The sequence below is a fragment of the Macaca fascicularis genome, chromosome 13 (assembly GCF_037993035.2).
Source record: "Macaca fascicularis isolate 582-1 chromosome 13, T2T-MFA8v1.1".
Lineage (NCBI taxonomy): Eukaryota > Metazoa > Chordata > Mammalia > Primates > Cercopithecidae > Macaca > Macaca fascicularis.
This window is the reverse complement of record NC_088387.1, coordinates 113146472-113164474: the sequence shown is the minus strand read 5'-3', so window position 1 is coordinate 113164474 and position 18003 is coordinate 113146472. Positions and strand designations below refer to the sequence as shown.

The 18003-nt window shown below is 40.6% G+C and overlaps 1 protein-coding gene across 11 annotated transcripts in view; it reads right to left on the bottom strand.

Annotated features, from left to right (window-relative positions):
- MBOAT2 (membrane bound glycerophospholipid O-acyltransferase 2) overlaps positions 1-18003 on the bottom strand; it is a 153221-nt gene that overhangs the window by 80557 nt on the left and 54661 nt on the right. For 8 of the 11 annotated variants that reach the window (XR_012422700.1, XR_012422697.1, XR_012422698.1 and 5 more), the window contains one exon: positions 13059-13136. The exons of the other annotated variants lie outside the window; for them this stretch is intronic. Coding sequence is in view for 2 of the 8 variants with exons in the window: in XM_005576601.5 (XP_005576658.2) it covers positions 13059-13136 (78 nt within the window). In the remaining 6 variants the exon portion in view is untranslated. The remainder of the gene's footprint in view (positions 1-13058; positions 13137-18003) is intronic. 11 annotated transcript variants of the gene reach the window in all.

The window sequence follows — 18003 nt, the reverse complement described above, 5'->3', positions numbered from 1 at the left end:
CAAAAAATCAATTTTAGAATTACTCATAGTTTCCCAAATGAAATGCAATTTTTATCTCGGGTTAGCACAGCAATACCAAGAGGGCCTGTACCTTTATTCCAAACCCCTGAAAGGCTGGCGAATATGGTCCACAGAGAACATACAAGAAAACAATCTAAAGTCCACTTTCCTTGCTGCCACATTTTATTCTCTCTTGTGGGATCATGGGATTGTCCTCAGTGAAGTTAGTATTTTCCCCACAGAGTTCCTGCCAAGCCACTAACCACTGCTAATTAACTCCATGAGGACACATTTTCAAACGACTTGAGCCTTCTGCCTGCCAGATGGCACTTCCAAGATCATCATTCATTCCCAGTAGAGTTAAGGCAGTTCCTGATGACACTTCTATCTAGGAAGCCACTGTAGGAGTGCTGTGAGTACTGACAGATGACAGATAACACGGACCCCAGGACAGTCTGCTCTTCAGGGTCATGGTGGATTGAGATAGAGACCACAGCAGCCCAAGCTGCCTCTTCCTGCCCCGACTCCACCCCACTTTGCCAGTTACCATGTCTGCTGACCCTATGGAGAGCCTAAGAGGAAGAAAAGCAAGAGGGAAGAGAAGCAGAGAACACCAGGAGACTATGGCAAGTCAACCCATCAAGTGTGGCATTCAAGGCCAAGAGCATAGTGAAAAGAATTTGGAAATCTCTTACACCAGGAACCAATATCCAGCCAAAAAAATGTTAAAAAGAGTCAAAGGCAAGAACTCACAAATACTCATTTGATAGAACAGAATACAACAGGTAACTTCACTTACTGAGCTATCATCTGTATGCTCAACAGTGGGATTTTAAAGAGTAAAATATCCCTGCCAAGGAGTTCACACTCTGGGGAGAAGAAAATGAACTGCAGTACACAGTGGTAAATACGACAAGTATGAATGCTTTAAAATAAGCTTTAATATCACATAATCAGGAGAGAGAAAAAAAACCAGCAAATACTTCAGAACTAAAAATGACCTCTGAAAGGATTTGATCTAGAAGTTTGAACACCTCTCCTTGGTAGCTGAACCCATTATTCCAAGAAAAGTTTACCTACATGCCCACAATACAAAGCATGCAGGTACCCTGCTCCTCATCTAAGTTACTGATTTAATCCAATTTAAGCCTGGAAAGGCAAAGTGACTTAGCCAAGGTTCTGAAGGTAATGGAAACTTAGCAGAGCTTGAATTCAAACCCATATATATCTGACTCCAACCAGTGCTCATAAAAATCAATCACTAAGGCCACCCAGTGGGAATCAGAGTTTAAATTCAACCTTTTTTCATGTCTGCTGTTCAATTTTATCATCAATAAAGTAGACTTCTGAAGAAAATATATTTCCCAATATTTTAAAATAAGTATATGTTGGCATCATTCTACTTAACACCAAATATCTGTAAACCGTTTGTACCTTTTTTATTCTACTGAATACAGTCAGTGGCTGACACATAGTTTTACTACTTTCCACCACAGCTGTTCCCTCCAGGATGCCCCCCCGCTTTGGTACACCCTTCTTTTGTAACAGTAATTGCCTGTGGTGGGTAGTTAGACTGTAAGCTTCATGAGGGGACAGAGTCTGTCTTTTTTATTCATCACTAGATGAATCCAGCATCAGCATCAGCATAATAAACATTTGTTGCAGGAATGACGTTGTAATATTCCCAACTTAACTGTTCATTTCAGAGGGTAAGGAGCCCATCTCCTTTATCTTTGAGTTCCTGGAAATACTGTGGCCCACAATAAGTGTTTGTTCAAATTGGTGGGCAGCGGAACCATATGATGGGAGCTTTAAAATCACTTTCCTACAGCTTTTACAATATAATTCCACACACAGCAAAGCAACCCATTAGATCTATGCAATAATTTATTGCATATACTTACATCTTTTACATTTTTCTTCAGGTCATGTATCTTGTTGAAAATTACTTGCCTGTAATCCCAGCACTTTGGGAGGCCAAGGCAGGCAGATCACAAGGTCAGAAGTTCAAGATCAGCCTGGACAATATGGTGAAATCCCGTCTCTATTAAAAATACAAAAATTAGCTAGGCGTAGAGGCGCATGCCTGTAATCCCAGCTACTCGGGCGGCTGAGGCAGGAGAACTGCTTGAACCAGGACCCGGGAGACAGAGGTTGCACTGAGCCAAGATTGCGCCACTGCACTCAGCCTGAGCTAGAGAGGGAGACTCCGTCAGGAAGGAAAGAAGGAAAGAAGGAAGGAAGGAAGGAAGGAAGGAAGGAAGGAAGGAAGGAAGGAAGGAAGGAAGGAAGGAAGGAAGGAAGGAAGGAAGGGAGGGAGGGAGGGAGGGAGGAAGAGAGGAGGAGGGAGGGAGGGACGGAGGAAATTACTTGCCAAGTTATAAAGAAAATTTTCAGCTTAACTTCTCAAGGTTAACAGGTTTCCACTCTTGAATATCACAGAACACGGCCACATTGTGCTGCCTTCGCCAGGGAAAATACCTTTCAAATTCCAATTAGGTACGCCTGAAACACATTTTTCTTCCCCTTCCTCCACAGCCTAAGTGGAGAGGCTCCCTATGTTCGGCCCTTCCCTCATTTCCACCCCTCTGCTTCTTTCCTGGGAACAGAGAGAGTACAGTCTGGCAAGAGCTGCTGCAGGTACAAGAATCAGAGATGAGACTTGCTCCAGGGGCACAGAGAAGGAGACAGGGAGTCTACAGTGGCTTTCATGAGCCCCTCATGGGGCAGGCCCTGAGGAGGATCCCGGTGTTCCAAATGAGGCAGGGCTATGGCTAGGAAGCAGGAGCTTGAGGGAGCTCCTTGGACAAGGTGTGCTGTGATGCAGAAGTCATGTCATCAGTCATCTATTCACCAGTGAACACTCACTGAGAGCATACAGTCTCTTAGGTACTGACTATATTCAGAAAACAAAACAGGCACAGCATAATGGCCATCACAGAATTTGCAGTCAATGAGGGCAAAACACATTCCTCAAGTTAACTCTCTCAAACATTTATCATCAAGAACTGAGATAGATTCTCTGAAGGAAAGGAACACAATTCCACGAGAGGGTGTGTAACGAATCATTTGTCCTAGATTGAGACATCTCAGCAAGACTCGCTAGGGATGTAATACGGTGAAATCTGAGAGTCAGGAGGAGAGGGAGGATGAAGAACACTACAAACAGAAGGAACACAGGGAACCATACCTGCTAGAAAAGAGACATTTCCCAGGAAGGAAGGAAGCGCAGTCATAGAGAACAAGGCAAAGGAGTCAGTAGAGGGTGGATAAAACCAGGCTGTACCCTAAACGCACTCTTTTAATAAGTATTGACTGAGACCGTACCATGTGCCAGGCACTCTGCGAGGCCCTGGGGATGAAGCGGTGTGTGAGACAGGCAGGGCGTGCTCCTGCCCCTCCGTCACTCACACTCGCCAGGGAGACACAGACCAAGATGTACACAAGCAAGATCACATCAAACGGTGCTATGTGCATGTGACTGCCACCATGGTGCTGAATTTCTATGAGAGGGAAGTCCAAGTACACAGATTGTACCTACCCCAGGGCCTGGTTTAAATGGTGCTGGTTGTGGCACACATCAAGACGCATGTAGGGATTGTTTCCATAGCCAGATCATACAGTTTTTTATAGGCAAGGCACACGTGTGTCTATTTTTAAATTGTATATACTAAATAAATGCTAGATAAAAGAGAAATTTAGCCCTCTCTGTGTACATGAAACACATTTGATGCATTTGTTTCTCATTTGAGAGGACAAGGGGACTATTACACAAACCATATACTTTGGCCAAAGGGAAATGGCTGGGAAAGCATGCCTTGAGATGTAACGGTGTCACCCCTCCCCCACCAAGCTCATATGCTTGGGCATACGCTCTCTCTGCCATATACACACACACACACTCACACCTCACCACCCCCTATAGTCAGGTTACTTATTAAGCTGCCAGTGCTTCCATGCTGTTTTATGCTGCCGTGTTTCATGCCACCGTGTTTCATGCCGCCACATTTCATGCCGCCATGTTTCATGCCGCCACATTTCATGCCGCCACGTTTCACGCTGCCATGTTTCATGCCATGTTTCATGCCACCGTGTTTCATGCCACCATGTTTCATGTTGCCACATTTCATGCCTCCACGCCTCTGCCTGTGCTGTCTACCCTGCAGTAAAGTCTGCCCTTGCTACCTCTTCAGCTACTTAAGAGTCCTCATATCTAATTCACATACCATTCCCCCCAGGAAGCTCTGCCCTGAGTTGCTTGCTCCTAGCTAGGTTAGCTATTTTTGTAAACTCTCTCCCACCAGAGCTCTTAGCACACAATATTAAAATGTGCTCACATGCCTCCTGCCATACTGAACTCCTCGGAGGAGAAGCGGAGGACAGTGTCCTAGGAGAGGACAGTCCTCTCCTAGGACACAGGAGGGGGGTGTGAAGTTGGTCTTATAGATAAGACAAACGAATGAATGAACCAATAAAACAGCCTGATTTCATGATTCATCGCCCTTACTGGAATTTTGTCTACCACGAAACAGTGAAGGAATCTTTCTACTAAATGGAGACTGGTATTCGTGTATCTCAGGAATTTAATCTCAATTCTGTCCCTTTGCACTCTGGCAGAGTCACTTGTCCCCCATATCCATGTCCTGTGCCTGCGGAACACACTCCACAGCTGAACCTGATGGAGGCCCAAAGCCCCAACAAGGTGGCACTCGAGTAAATCCTGCTGCTCACTCCTCCTGGCCTAGAATCAGAGGACCTGGGACCACTGGGGCCAAAGAAAACGGCAGGACAGAGTCCGATGGCATCAACTGCAGCAGGAGCATGGGGGAAAGATGTCTTGTGACAGGGATGAAGGGAGGTTCTAGGACAAGGAGATCAGGGTTGGGGCACAGCTTCAGGACTTATGCTGAAGCAAGCAAGCTTATGCTAGGCTAGAGGGTCAGAGACACAGTCAGGCCAAAGACGCTCTCAGACCCTCCACACCACACCGGTCCTAGGAAACAGGCTTCCGCGGCTGCTGTCCAGAGCACACAATCCCTGGGAAGCAGGGAGGTCATCTGAGGCCAGAAAAGACACACGGCCAATCCTTTCCCTGGAGCAATCTTCAAACACATACACACACAGAATAAACTTTGGAAATGGTTCTAAAACATCACATGATGTCAAAATTACTAGAAAGAAACTCACTTGAACTTTCTCATCCCATATCTCAAGAAAGATTCTCCTCTGTCTGCTGATATCTGTAATTCCTTTAACAGCAATAGTTTTTCGTTTCATAAAAAGAGATAAAGGGCAAATTACCTGTGACAGATCGTGCAAATAAATTTCGGTCAAATGAAAATAGATTATTTAAAACAGCATGCTCAGAACAGAACAGATACCGGTTCATACCCACTGTTTTCCAGCCACACGTCCTCAGTTACCCAATAACTCAGTCTCTGCTTTCTCACTTATACAATGAGGTGCCACCACCTCTCAAGCAGTAAAACTGCCAATAGGGCACACAATCAGCCCCCTCTTCCCTTCTATGTCTTAATGGGGGATAGAAAACAAGGTAGTGGGAATATAAAGAGAAGGAACGGATGTACTAAGGCATAAAAGGCAGAGAACAGGGAGAAAGTCAATGCTGCAACGATAGAACTTTTCCATTTTCTTTTTTTTCCTCTTCTTTTCTTTTCTTTTTTTTTTTTTTTTTTTTGAGAAGGAGTCTCGCTCTGTTGCTCAGGCTGGAGTGCAGTGGTGCAATATTGCCTCACTGCCATCTCCGCCTCCCCAGTTCAAGCGATTCTCCTGCCTCAGCCTCCTGAGTAGCTGGGATTACAGGCACCTGCCACCACACCCAGCTAATTTTTGTATTTTTAGTAGAGGCGGGGTTTTGCCATGTTGGGCAGGCTGTTCTCAAACTCCTGACCTCGTGATCTACCTGCCTCTGCCTCCCAAAGTGCTGGGATTACAGGTGTAAGCCACTGCACCCAGCTGACTCTTCCATTTTCTTAGTTCTTTATGGATTTAAGGGGAAGGCACTCGTGAACAGCTTATATCATTGCTCAGCAGCTCCTGCCATGGCTTGTCAGGAACGCCCACCAGAAGGGAATGTAGAAGGCACCTGGCACAATCTCCCACAGCATCCAAACCAAAATGTCCCCTCAGCATCAATTTACAGATCTCCAATGACAAATGCAATATTCCACAAACCATACTGTTAAACATTCTCACTGTACCTGAGGCCATCCTTCCTTGGGCCATGTGTGCCTTTTCACATTTCATCTGGCTACTAGTATTCCATCTGAGCACGCCAAAGAATGAGCACATCTACTCCCTTCCAGCATCTGAAGACAGTTACCATGCCTCCCCTTCAACTCTAGACCTCCTTCCTTCAAGGGCACCTTCGAGGGTCAGTGCTCCTTCTGATGTTTCATTCTTTTCAGCTCAGAAAAATACAGATACATATAAACACCCATACATTTGCTTCAATGAGAAAATATACAAAATCCTTAAACCAACATTCAAGCTGTGCCTTTTTAATATTGACCTTCCTTGTTACATTTTCCTTTATAGCGTTTATCTTTTTTAAACAGCTTTGAGGTAGACTTACATGACATAAAACTTACCTAATTTAAGTGTACAAGTCAATGTGTTTCAGTGAATTCACACTACAGTGCAGGTTTAGAATCCTTCCATCACTGGAAAGTTCCTTCATTCCCATCTGCAGTGAATCCTCACTCCCATCCCCTGCCCCTGGGCAGCCATTGATGCTTTCTGTCATTCTGGCTTCGCCTTGCATAGAAATTTCATACAAATGGCATCCTATAAGCTAGTCTCTTGTGGCTGGCTTCCTTACTCAGCATGTGGACTCCGGGTTTACTCATGCTGTGGCACGTGCACATTCCTTGTCACTGCTCAGTAGTATTTCACTGTGTGGATGTACCATGGTTCACTCACTGCTGATCAACACTTGGGTTATATCCAATTTGGGCTATGATGAATAACACGGCCATAAGCTTTCACAGACAGGTGGCCATGAGGGTATGTTTCCATTTCTTTTGGAGTAGAATTACTAGGTTTTATGGGAAGTGTATGTTTAACATTTTAAGGAACCGCAAACTCTTTCCCTCAGCGGCTGCCCCATTTTATATTCCCAGCAGCGATGTGTGAAGTTTCCACCCTCCCCACGGCATCACCCACACTTCGTGCTGCTGCTCTTTGTGCGTGTGAACTGGTACCTCACTGCTGTTTGCATTTGCATTTTGCTAATCACTAATGATGCTGAGTATCTTTCATATGCTCACTTTGCATTTGCTAATCACTAATGATGCTGAGTATCTTTCATATGCTCACTTTGCATTTATGTATCTTTTTTGATGAAATGCCTATTCAAATCTTTTGCCCCTTTCTTAACTGGGTAGCTTGTTTTCTTAATATGGAGTTGTAAGAGTTCTTTAAATATTCTGGATAAAATCCTTTATCAGATACATATTTTGCAAGTATTTTATTTTAGTCTGTGGCTTTTCATTAAGTCCAAACTACACTTTTGTTTTTATTTTGTGCTTTTAATGTCATACCTTTGCCTAATCCAATGTCAAATATATTTACTTCTATTTTTTCCTAGAGGTTGTATAGTTTTTTCTCACATGTAGGTCTCTGGTCTATTTTGAGTTAATTTGTGTGTACACTCTGAGGCAGGGCTCAAGATTTATTATTTACTTGTTTCCATGCGTATAACTTTTATTTTCTAGAGATAGGGTCTCACTATGTTGCCCAGGCTGCTCTTGAACTCCTGGGCTCAAGCAGTCCTCCCACCTCAGTCGGCCAAAGTGCTGGGATTGCAGGCGAGAGCCACCATGCCTGGCCTGAGTGTGTATATCTAATTTATGGCATCATTTGTAGAAAAGATAATCCCTTCCCCAGTGCCTTGCCCTCACACATTTGTCAACAATCATTTGACCATATTTTGTTCAACTGATTTACATGTCTATCTCTACAGTGTCTTGATTACTGTAGCTTTGTGTAAGTTTTGTAATGAGATAGTCTAGGCCTTTGACTTTTTTCTTTTTGGGGGGCTATCTTAAATTCTTTTTATTTCCATTTAAATTTTAGGATCAGCTTGCCAATTTCTACAAAACAGCTCGCTGGAATTCTGACAGGGATTGCACTGAACCTGTTGCTCAAATGTGGAAGTGAAAGCACTGCCATCTTAACAAGAACTGACTCTCCCTATCCATAACATGGTGTCTCTCCCATTTATTTAGGTCTTCTTTCATTTCTCTCAGCAATGCTTCTTCCTTCCAGTGTAGTGATCTTGCACTTCTTTTGCTAATTCCTAAGCATATTGTTCTTTTTCGTGCTACTGTGAGTGAATTTTTACAATTTTACTTGGACTATTCATTTCTGACATACAGAAATAACACTGATTTTTGTATATTGATCTTATCCTGTGATTTAACTATCTCTTTTACATTGTTTTGAATAATAGTTCTCACTTCAACTGTTAAATATCAGGCCTTACATTATTTTACTTCCCTTTTACACAACAGCTATACCAAGGGAAAGGCAAACAGTTCAATCAGCATTTAAAAAATCACCTGCTTCAGAACAATAATCCATGATAAGTCATTTTTTTTATTTTTATTTTTTTGAGACGGAGTCTCGCTCTGTCACCCAGACTGGAATGCAGTGGCGCCATCTTGGCTTACTGCAAGCTCTGCCTCCCGGGTTCATGCCATTCTCCTGCCTCAGCCTCCCGAGTAGCTGGGACTACAGGCGCCCACCCCCACACCTGGCTAATTTTTTGTATTTTTTAGTAGAGACGGAGTTTCACCGTGTTAGTCAGGATGGTCTCGATCTCCTGACTTTGTGATCCACCTGCCTCGGCCTCCCAAAGTGCTGGGATTACAGACGTGAGCCACCACCCCCGACTGTAAGTCATTAATTTTTAAAAGTTCACATATTTCATTATTTGTGCTCTAGCAAGTTTAAAATTACCACTTAGCAAACTTAAACTTCTAGTTTTGAAGCTAGTAGCAAAGGGTTCTCTCTGCCTCCTGCTCTTTTTAAAAATCCCTGTTAGAATACAAGTTAGCTTAGAATACAAGTTAGCCAAATCCAGTCCACCACCTGTTTTTGTTAATAAAGTTTTCCTGAAGCACAGCCACACTTCTCGCTTACATGTTGTCTATGGATACCTTTGCACGACGCCAGCAGAGTGGAATAGCGACAGAGGCTGTATGTCCTGCAAGCTGAAAGTTCACTATCTGGATCTTTATAAAGATAATCTGTCAAATCTGCTCTCAGAAGTGCTGGGTGAATATGGTGAAACTTAAATTCCTGCTATGTCAAATAAGGGGAATTAATATCATAATATATAGTGCTATAGAGTGTCCCAAAATTCGTATGCTGAAACCTAATCCCCAATATGAGGATATTTGGAGGTGAGTCCTTTTGGAGTTGATTAGGTCATGAGGATAGAACCCTCATGTGTGGGATTAGTGCCTTCTAGAAGACATCTAGATCTCTCCTGCCCCTTCCACCATGTGAGGTTAGAGAGAAGATCGTTGACTACGAACCAGGAAGCAGGTCCTTGCCAGATGCCAAATCTATCAGCACCTTGATCTTGGACAGCCCAGACTCCAGAACTGGGAAAAATAAACTTCTGTTATCAGACATGCAGCTTAAGGTGTATCATTACCGCACTTCAAAGTAAGACATATAGGATACTCCATCCCCAACACTCTTTTCTTTGTCTCTATTACCTCAACTGTTCAATGTTTTCCTCAAAAATTTCAAAGCTTATATGAAAATACAGACTAGGAAAAAGCACTGAATTTTAGAATAGATTACATTTTATTTTACTTTATTTTTTGAGACAAGGTCTCACTCTGTCACCCAGGCTGGAATGCAGTGGCACAATCTCGGCTCACTGCAACCTCCACCTGTGGGTTCAAGTGATTCTCCTGCCTCAACCTCCCGAGTAGTTGGGATTACAGGCATGCCACCACATCTGGCTAATTTTTTGTATTTTTAGTAGAGATGGGGTTTCCCCATGTTGGCCAGGCTCGTCTCAAACTCCTGGCTTCAAGTGATCCACCTGCCTCGGCCTCCCTAAGAGCTGGATTACAGGCGTGAGCCTGTAGATTACATTTTAAAGGTGCCCGGCCTAGATTACATTTTAAAGGTGAAATATCTAGATATGAATCAGAATAATAAAACATACTATAGAGGTATTAAAGGGAATTACAAAAATAAAGTATGTATGTGCATGTGTATATATACATGTATAATATATATTATATATATATTTGTATTTATACATGGGTCAATCAAAGCAAGTACAATAACTACATTATGAATATCTCATAAAGAGTATAAAGCAAAAAAAAATCATAAAGCAGAGAGAGGTAAGAATTTAAAAACTGTTCAGTACTCAGATAAGTTCAAATCTTTCATTTTAAAGACTGAAACTCTAGCTAGTCAAAGAAATATATTAAAATATAATATAAGAAATATATACCATGTAAAACTAGAAATAAACAGATTGTATTGCACATAAACAATCACTTTGGACAACACATAAAAATGCTCTAAGTCCCATTTAGTGTATTTGGTCTGACCCATTAAACATTTCTAATTACTATAAAGGCCTAAGCAGGAAAAAAAAAAAAAAAAAAAAAAAAAAAAGACCGTATTCAGATAATAAGAAAAAAAGTAAAAAAGTAAATTCATAGAAAAATATATATGGATATAAGCTGAATAGAAGGGAGCTAAAAAAGAAATCAAAATACGTACTTTTCAAATTAATTATCCACCTACTATTTACTGCCAACCCTAGCAATTTACTCACATGGCAAATCTTACTTACCTGCCCTAATCTTCTACACTAATAGTGTCAAATTACAACACCAAGATTCTAACCTAAATATCAGCATCATATAAGCAAGTAGCATTATCTCCCTGAATACTTACTGTAAAAGAGTAACGTTACTAATTTTATACAACTGTATGTCTCTAAAGCAGCACTATCCAATATCATTTTCTGCAATGACAGAAATGTTCTCTATCCGTACTGTCCAATGTAGCCCCTAGCCATATGTGGCTAGTGAGCACTTGAAATGTGGCTGGTGTAACTAAGGAACTGAATTTTAAATTTTAATTAATTTAAACTTACACAGTCACATGTGCACTAGTAGCTGTCATACTGAACAATGCAGGTCTAAAGTATCACAAAGTTTACTTCACAGATTGCAACTAAGAAACAGTGACAGACTGGATTAAGAAAATGTGGCACATATACACCATGGAATACTATGCAGCCATAAAAAAGGATGAGTTTGTGTCCTTTGTAGGGACACGGATGCAGCTGGAAACCATCATTCTCAGCAAACTATCGCAAGAACAGAAAACCAAACACCGCATGTTCTCACTCATAGGTGGGAACTGAACAATGAGATCACTTGGACTCGGGAAGGGGAACATCATACACCGGGGCCTATCATGGGGACGGGGGAGGGGGCAGGGATTGCATTGGGAGTTATACCTGATGTAAATGACGAGTTGATGGGTGCTGACGAGTTGATGGGTGCAGCACGCCAACATGGCACAAGTATACATATGTAACAAACCTGCACGTTATGCACATGTACCCTAGAACTTAAAGTATAATAATAAAAAAAAAAGAAAAAAAAAAAGAAAAAGAAACAATTTCCCACTGCTAAACATGAATTGACTAACCTTCCAACTGAAAAGCATATTACTTTTGCTTTAGCCAAAATGTATGTAAGTCCCTTATTTTCTGTAATCTAATGTAATCTAAACCTGATTAATATCTTCTGCATCAGATATTAATTGTAGCATCACTTTGAACCCGTCAGAGGTACAAGTTTTTTTAAAAATAGGGTCATAAGCCTATAAAAATTGCTTCATCTGAAACACTATCTAAATACCCTTTCTCCTCTTATAAAAATTAAAATAAAAACATCAGGTACTTGTAAGGGCTGGTTTACAGAGGAAAAAGAAAAGTCAGTGCAGGCGATGTCAATGGAAATGGAGAAGACAGTGCACATCACAACAGAGGTAGTGACTGACAGTGCCAAACACGGAAAATGCAAAATAAAATGAGACTTAGAAAAAAGCTAATAAAAGCCATAGGTTTGATTCCTTATACAAAGTTTTTGCAGACATATGTGATTCAGAATTCAGAAATATGGTACATATGTCACACATCATAGCTCAGATATTGCAGAACACCCAGCAGGATCTGCTGATAGACTCTGTCCCTGGGTTTTCAGTCAAGTACATTTTATCCATCTCTATTCCCAAATTTCCACCTCTAGCCCAGCTACTCAGCTCCTACTATATGTCTCCTTAGTTACCTATCTCCTATTACATGTCTTACAGATATCTTAAAGTCAGCATCCACTTACACAGCAAAAATCCATTGAGTGTTTACTATATACCATCCACTGTTTAGGGGCTGAAATGCTTGAAATGCTCTATGCCACCCTCAACATGCTCCCCACTTTCAGGGCTCCCCACCTCAGAAGACAGTGCTGCCATCTACCCTACTGTTTAAGCCAGAAACACAGAAGTCATCCTTGACACCTTATCTCCTACCGGTCCTTCTAAATCTCTCTCCAGTCTACTCACTTCACTGCATCTCTCCACAGCTATCACCTACCGACTAAGCCAGTGGTTCTTAACAGTAGGCAATTTCACTCCTCCAAGAGACATGTGAAAATATCTGGAAACATTTATGGTTGTCACAGCTCAAGGGGTGCGACTGGCATCTAGGGGGTGAAAGCCAGGAATGCTACCTAACATCCTACAAAGAAAGCACGGGTTAGTCCTGAACGCCAATGAATCATCCATCCCAAAATGTCAACGGTGCTTTAAGTAAAAAGAAGAATGATGCATACCAATGATTTTATTTTTGTATTTATGACAATTCTTCTTTAAAAAGTTATCACAATTCAGAATTACTTTTAATGTAATGAATAAAATTCTATTCTGATGCAATTCTATTCAAGTGAAATATCTATTTGCATGTGAATAAAGTGAATACTTACTTGTGCATGTTCTCCACTCCTATGATGATCATGATACAGTAGGAAATTCCACTTTGTACAAGAAAGTGTAAGGCATACCTATAAAAAGTAAGAGCACTATTAGAAGAGGGATGCCAAGTCACAAACATCAAGCTGAAGTGAATTAAGCTAAAAAATACTTACGCACAACACAGAATATTCCCAGAAAAAAATAAGGAATGAAATCTCAGAAGCCTAAAATCCTGTGGACACCCTAAAGAGGGAGTCACATACCACAGGCTCCAGAAGAGCTGGGGGGAAAAAAACAAGGCCTAAAGCCATGCCCAGTGCCCAGCACTCCATGTCTCCTGGCTGCATGGAAGCTATGTGGGATTACGTGGCTCAGGATTATAGCTTTCTTTATAACTCAAGGCACAATTATTTTAAAAAGTAATTAATATGAATTTCAGGATCATCCTGACAGAACATCAGTTGTTTTCCCAAGCTAGTTTCTCCAATACCAACTTTGTACTCCGCCTCTACCTTTTTAACAGTATGACTGACAAAACAACAAAAAAGTACTAAATATTAGAATTTACAAAAGAAAAGGGTATACTCAAATCCACTTCTTCTGAATACATGATGGCTCAAGTCAAATAAACTTCCTTATATAAATTGAATTCACTAATTTTAATTTGCTGTAACATATCTACAAACATTCTGGCTAACATGACACAGTCTTTTCTTTTCTTTTTTGAGACAGTCTCACACTGTTGCCTGGGCTGGAGTGCAATGGCATGATCTCGGCTCACTGCAACCTCGGCCTCCCGGGTTCAAGCAATTCTCCTATCTCAGCCTCCCAAGTAGCTGGGATTACAGGCGCCCACCACCACACCCAGCTAATTTTTTGTATTTTCAGTAGAGACAGGGATTCACTATGTTGGCCAGGCAGGTCTCAAACTCCTGACCTCGTGATCCGCCCAGCTCGGCCTACCAAAGTACTGGGATTACAGGCATGAACCACCGCACCCAGCCCATGACACAGTATTTTCTAATATTCCAGTATTCTTGAAATCCACCATTAAATGAGGATTTCAAGAATATTGGAATATTATATAAATATACTCATTTCACAAAATTCAGGCAAAATATGATCAGCATGTCTGTGACTAAAATCCATCAAAACCATCCCTAATTTATGCATGTCCATGCATGCGCACACACTCTTTCTAATTTCTTTCCCCTTTGGTGGCACGAACAATTTAAAATAAAATTTTCAAATCATCAGGCACAATTTAAAGTATTTTCTGTTTTCTCTTGAATCTCTAAATCTACTTTAATTTTAAACTACTACTGAGGGTGTTAACCTATAATCAAAATAACTTTTAAACTTAATCCATATGGAATAACAGGCACCTCCAATGTGGAAAAGTTACGCAAAATTTTGAACACATTTTTCCATAGAAACATTATAAATCAGTAATAGTCTCCAAGGCAGGCCCGTAGGAGAAACTTATTTGACCTGTTGTACAGAAGAGGTCAGTCTATGTGTTTGACTGACACGCACACACACACACACGCAATGAAAAAATGGTGGCCTTTTTAAAAAAAACTATTATAATCAGAGGAAGCAGAAAAACCTAAATGAGTATAAAAGGAAATAGAAGAAAGTTTTTTAAAAAAACAATTAAAACACACACTTTTCAAATTAATGATCTACTTATTTGTTGCCAACACTAGCAGTTCACTGGCTGACTTCTAACTTCGTGGGAAAAGGTGACAAGGGCTGCTAGAACACCTTCAAGGGCTTCTTAAATTGAGAGTAGAACTCAATAGAGGTACTTATCTTAAACACGGAAAACACATTTTTAAGGACTCTTGGGGGAAAAAAGTGCTCCTTTGCTATGTTAAATTTCTTGAAACATGAGGGATATATCACAACTTTAGAAGCTACGAGTCTTCTCAAACGGTGATATGGTGTCTCATATCACCTTAAGGTGGCCCCTCCTCTCCGGACATAGCCATTCAGGTGATATGTTTGGCCATCTTTGGAGTGCAGTTTAACATTTGGGCAGCCTCCTGCTGTGTAAGCCTTAGTTGTTGCAACAATCCAAGTTTAGCAGTAGAAGATGAATCTGCATTTACCTCTATCTCACTGACCTCCGCAACAAGCATTCAGTTGCTTTTCTACTCAGTGAATGCACTGTTGATATTCTTCATAATTTTCTGTACTGAGCTACTCTGCTTGTTCTCATTTGTAAAGTGACCATAATAAACACAGTAGCCACTTGAGATTTTTCAGGATTAAGGGATAATACATGAAAAGCATTGGCAGGGTTATCTAGCACGTAGTAAGCACTCAACTATTAAGTATTATTAGTAAACTAAAAATTAAAGACAGATATGTTAAAAGTCTATTACAATCCAATCCTCATAATTTCAGAACTGAGGAAACTAAGATCATATATCTAGTCAGTATATTCCAACTCACATCAAAACTCAAGTTGTTTCGGGGCAATTTATCCACTGGCTGATTCTCCAGGGAATGCAGTCAGGTAGAATGGAACCCCATAAGCTGTATATCATAATCTTTTAAGCTACCTAATAAGCACTTGGAAAATAAAACAATGCTTTGTCACAAAACATTAGTTTGTTTTCAGATACCACATTTTAAGTCTTCTGAATTTCAAGTCACACTAAAGGCAAGTATAAGGTTTATTTTTAGCAAAAAAAAAAAAAAAAAAAAAAACAGTTTTAAAAAAAGGTTGAAAACACCTCAATTGTTCCACTAATCTTTACCAAATGTCCACCATCTGAAAGGCACTGTACTGAACACTAGAAATACAAGAATCAATGAAACACAGTTTATGTCCTCATAGAGCTCCCAGTCTAGACAGAAAGACAAGAATAGATTACTTCAATACTGTACGATATATGCTAAAAAAGAGATAAACACAAAAATTTCCAACCTGCATCACTCTGGATGATGGTAATAACAGATGAATGACTCTGAGTAACTTTCCATGTTCATAATAACTAGCTATCACACCATGTTCTTTCCGTAGTTTTACAGATTTACTTCTCACAGTAATCATTGGTTCTATTTCACAGATGAGGAAAGTGAAGCTCAGAGTGGCTAATAACATGTCCAAAGTCATACAGCCACCAGACCAAGGCAGCCACACTGGAATACAGGTTTGTCTGACTTCAGAGTTTAAGCTCTATCCCAATACCATATGGTGTTATTATGAAAGACATTTAAATAAATAATTGAAGTCTAAATTAATTCTCACTTAAAAGGAACTTGCAGATGATCTTTCTTTTTTTTTTTTTTTTAAAAAAAAAACTAAGACCAAAGAGAAGGAGGTAAATGATAAGTTACAGGCATGACTTGTTTTACTGTACTTTGCCTTACTGTGCTTTGCAGATACTGAGATTTTTTCCAACTTGAAGGTTTGTGGCAACCCTGCATCGTGTCAGCCTCTTGGCACCATTTTTCCAATAGCACGTGCTGGGACTTCATGTCTCTTTGTCGCAGTTTGGTAATTCTCAACAATAGTTCAAACTTTTTCAATATTATTTTACCTGCTACAGTGATCTGTGATCAGCAATCTTTGATGTTACTACTGTAATCATTTGGGGCGCCACATACTGTGCCCACATAAGAACTTAATTGATAAATGTTAGGTGTGTTCTGACTGCTCCACTGACCAGCAGTCTCTGTCTTCCTCTGTCTTTCTCCCTCTCCTGAGGCTTCCCCATTCCGGAGAGACAACAATTATTTAAATTAGGCCAATTAATTAACCTACAATGGCCTTTAAGTGTTCAAGTGAAAGGAAAAGTTGTATGTCTCTCACCGTTAAATCAAAAGCCAAAAATGATTAAGCTTAGTGATGATGGTATGTCAAAAGCCAAGACAGGCTGAAAGCTAAGCTTCTTACACCAGTTGTAAATACAAAGAAAAAGTTATGGGAGGAAACTGAGAGTGCTACTCCACTGAACACACACAAATGATAAGAAAGCACAACAGCATTGCTGCTAACATAGAGAAAGTTTAATTGTCTGGACAGAAGCTTAAACCAGCCAAACATTCCTTAAGTCAAAGCCCAGTCCAGATCAAGACCCTAACTCTCTTCAATTCTAGTAAGGTGGAGAGAGGTGAAGCTGTAAAAGAAAATTTTGAAAGTAGCAGATACTGGCTCATGATGTTTAAGGAAAGAAGCCATCTCCATACCTGCTAACACAATACCCATTATGCAGCCTGCAGCTCAGGGAGTAATTCTGACTTTCAAGTCTCGTTATTTAAGAAATGCACTTCGTAGGGCTATAGCTGCCATAGATAGTGATTCCTCTGATGGATCTAGGCAAACTAAATTGAAAACTTTCTGGAAAGGATTCACCATTCTAGATGCCACTAAATACATTTGTGATTCATGGGAGGAGGTCAAAACATAAACATTAGCAACAGTTTGGAAGAGGTTGATTCCAACTCTCATGGATGTCATTGAGGGGTTCGAGACTTCAGTGGAGTAAGTAACTGCAGATGTGGTGGAAAATAGCAGGAAAACTAGAAGTTAAGCCTAAAGATGTGACTGATTACTGCAATCTCATGACAAAACTTCATGAGCAAAGAAAGTGATTTCTTCAGATGGAGTCTACTCCTGGTAAAGATACTGTGAACATTGTTGGAATAACAACAAAAACATTTTCTTTCCAACTTCTATTTTAGATTCAGGGGATACATGTGCAGTACCTGGGTATATTCCATAATGATGAGGTTTTAGGGTATGAATGATCCCATCACCCAGGTACTAAGCATAGTACCCAACAGTCAGTTTTTTAACTATTGCTCCCCTCCTTATCTCCCATCTCTAGTAGTCCCTAGTGACTATTGTTGCCATCTCTATGTCCATGAGTACCCAATGTTTAGCTCCCACTTATAAGTGAGACCATGCAATATTTGGTTTTGTGTTCCTATGTTAATTTG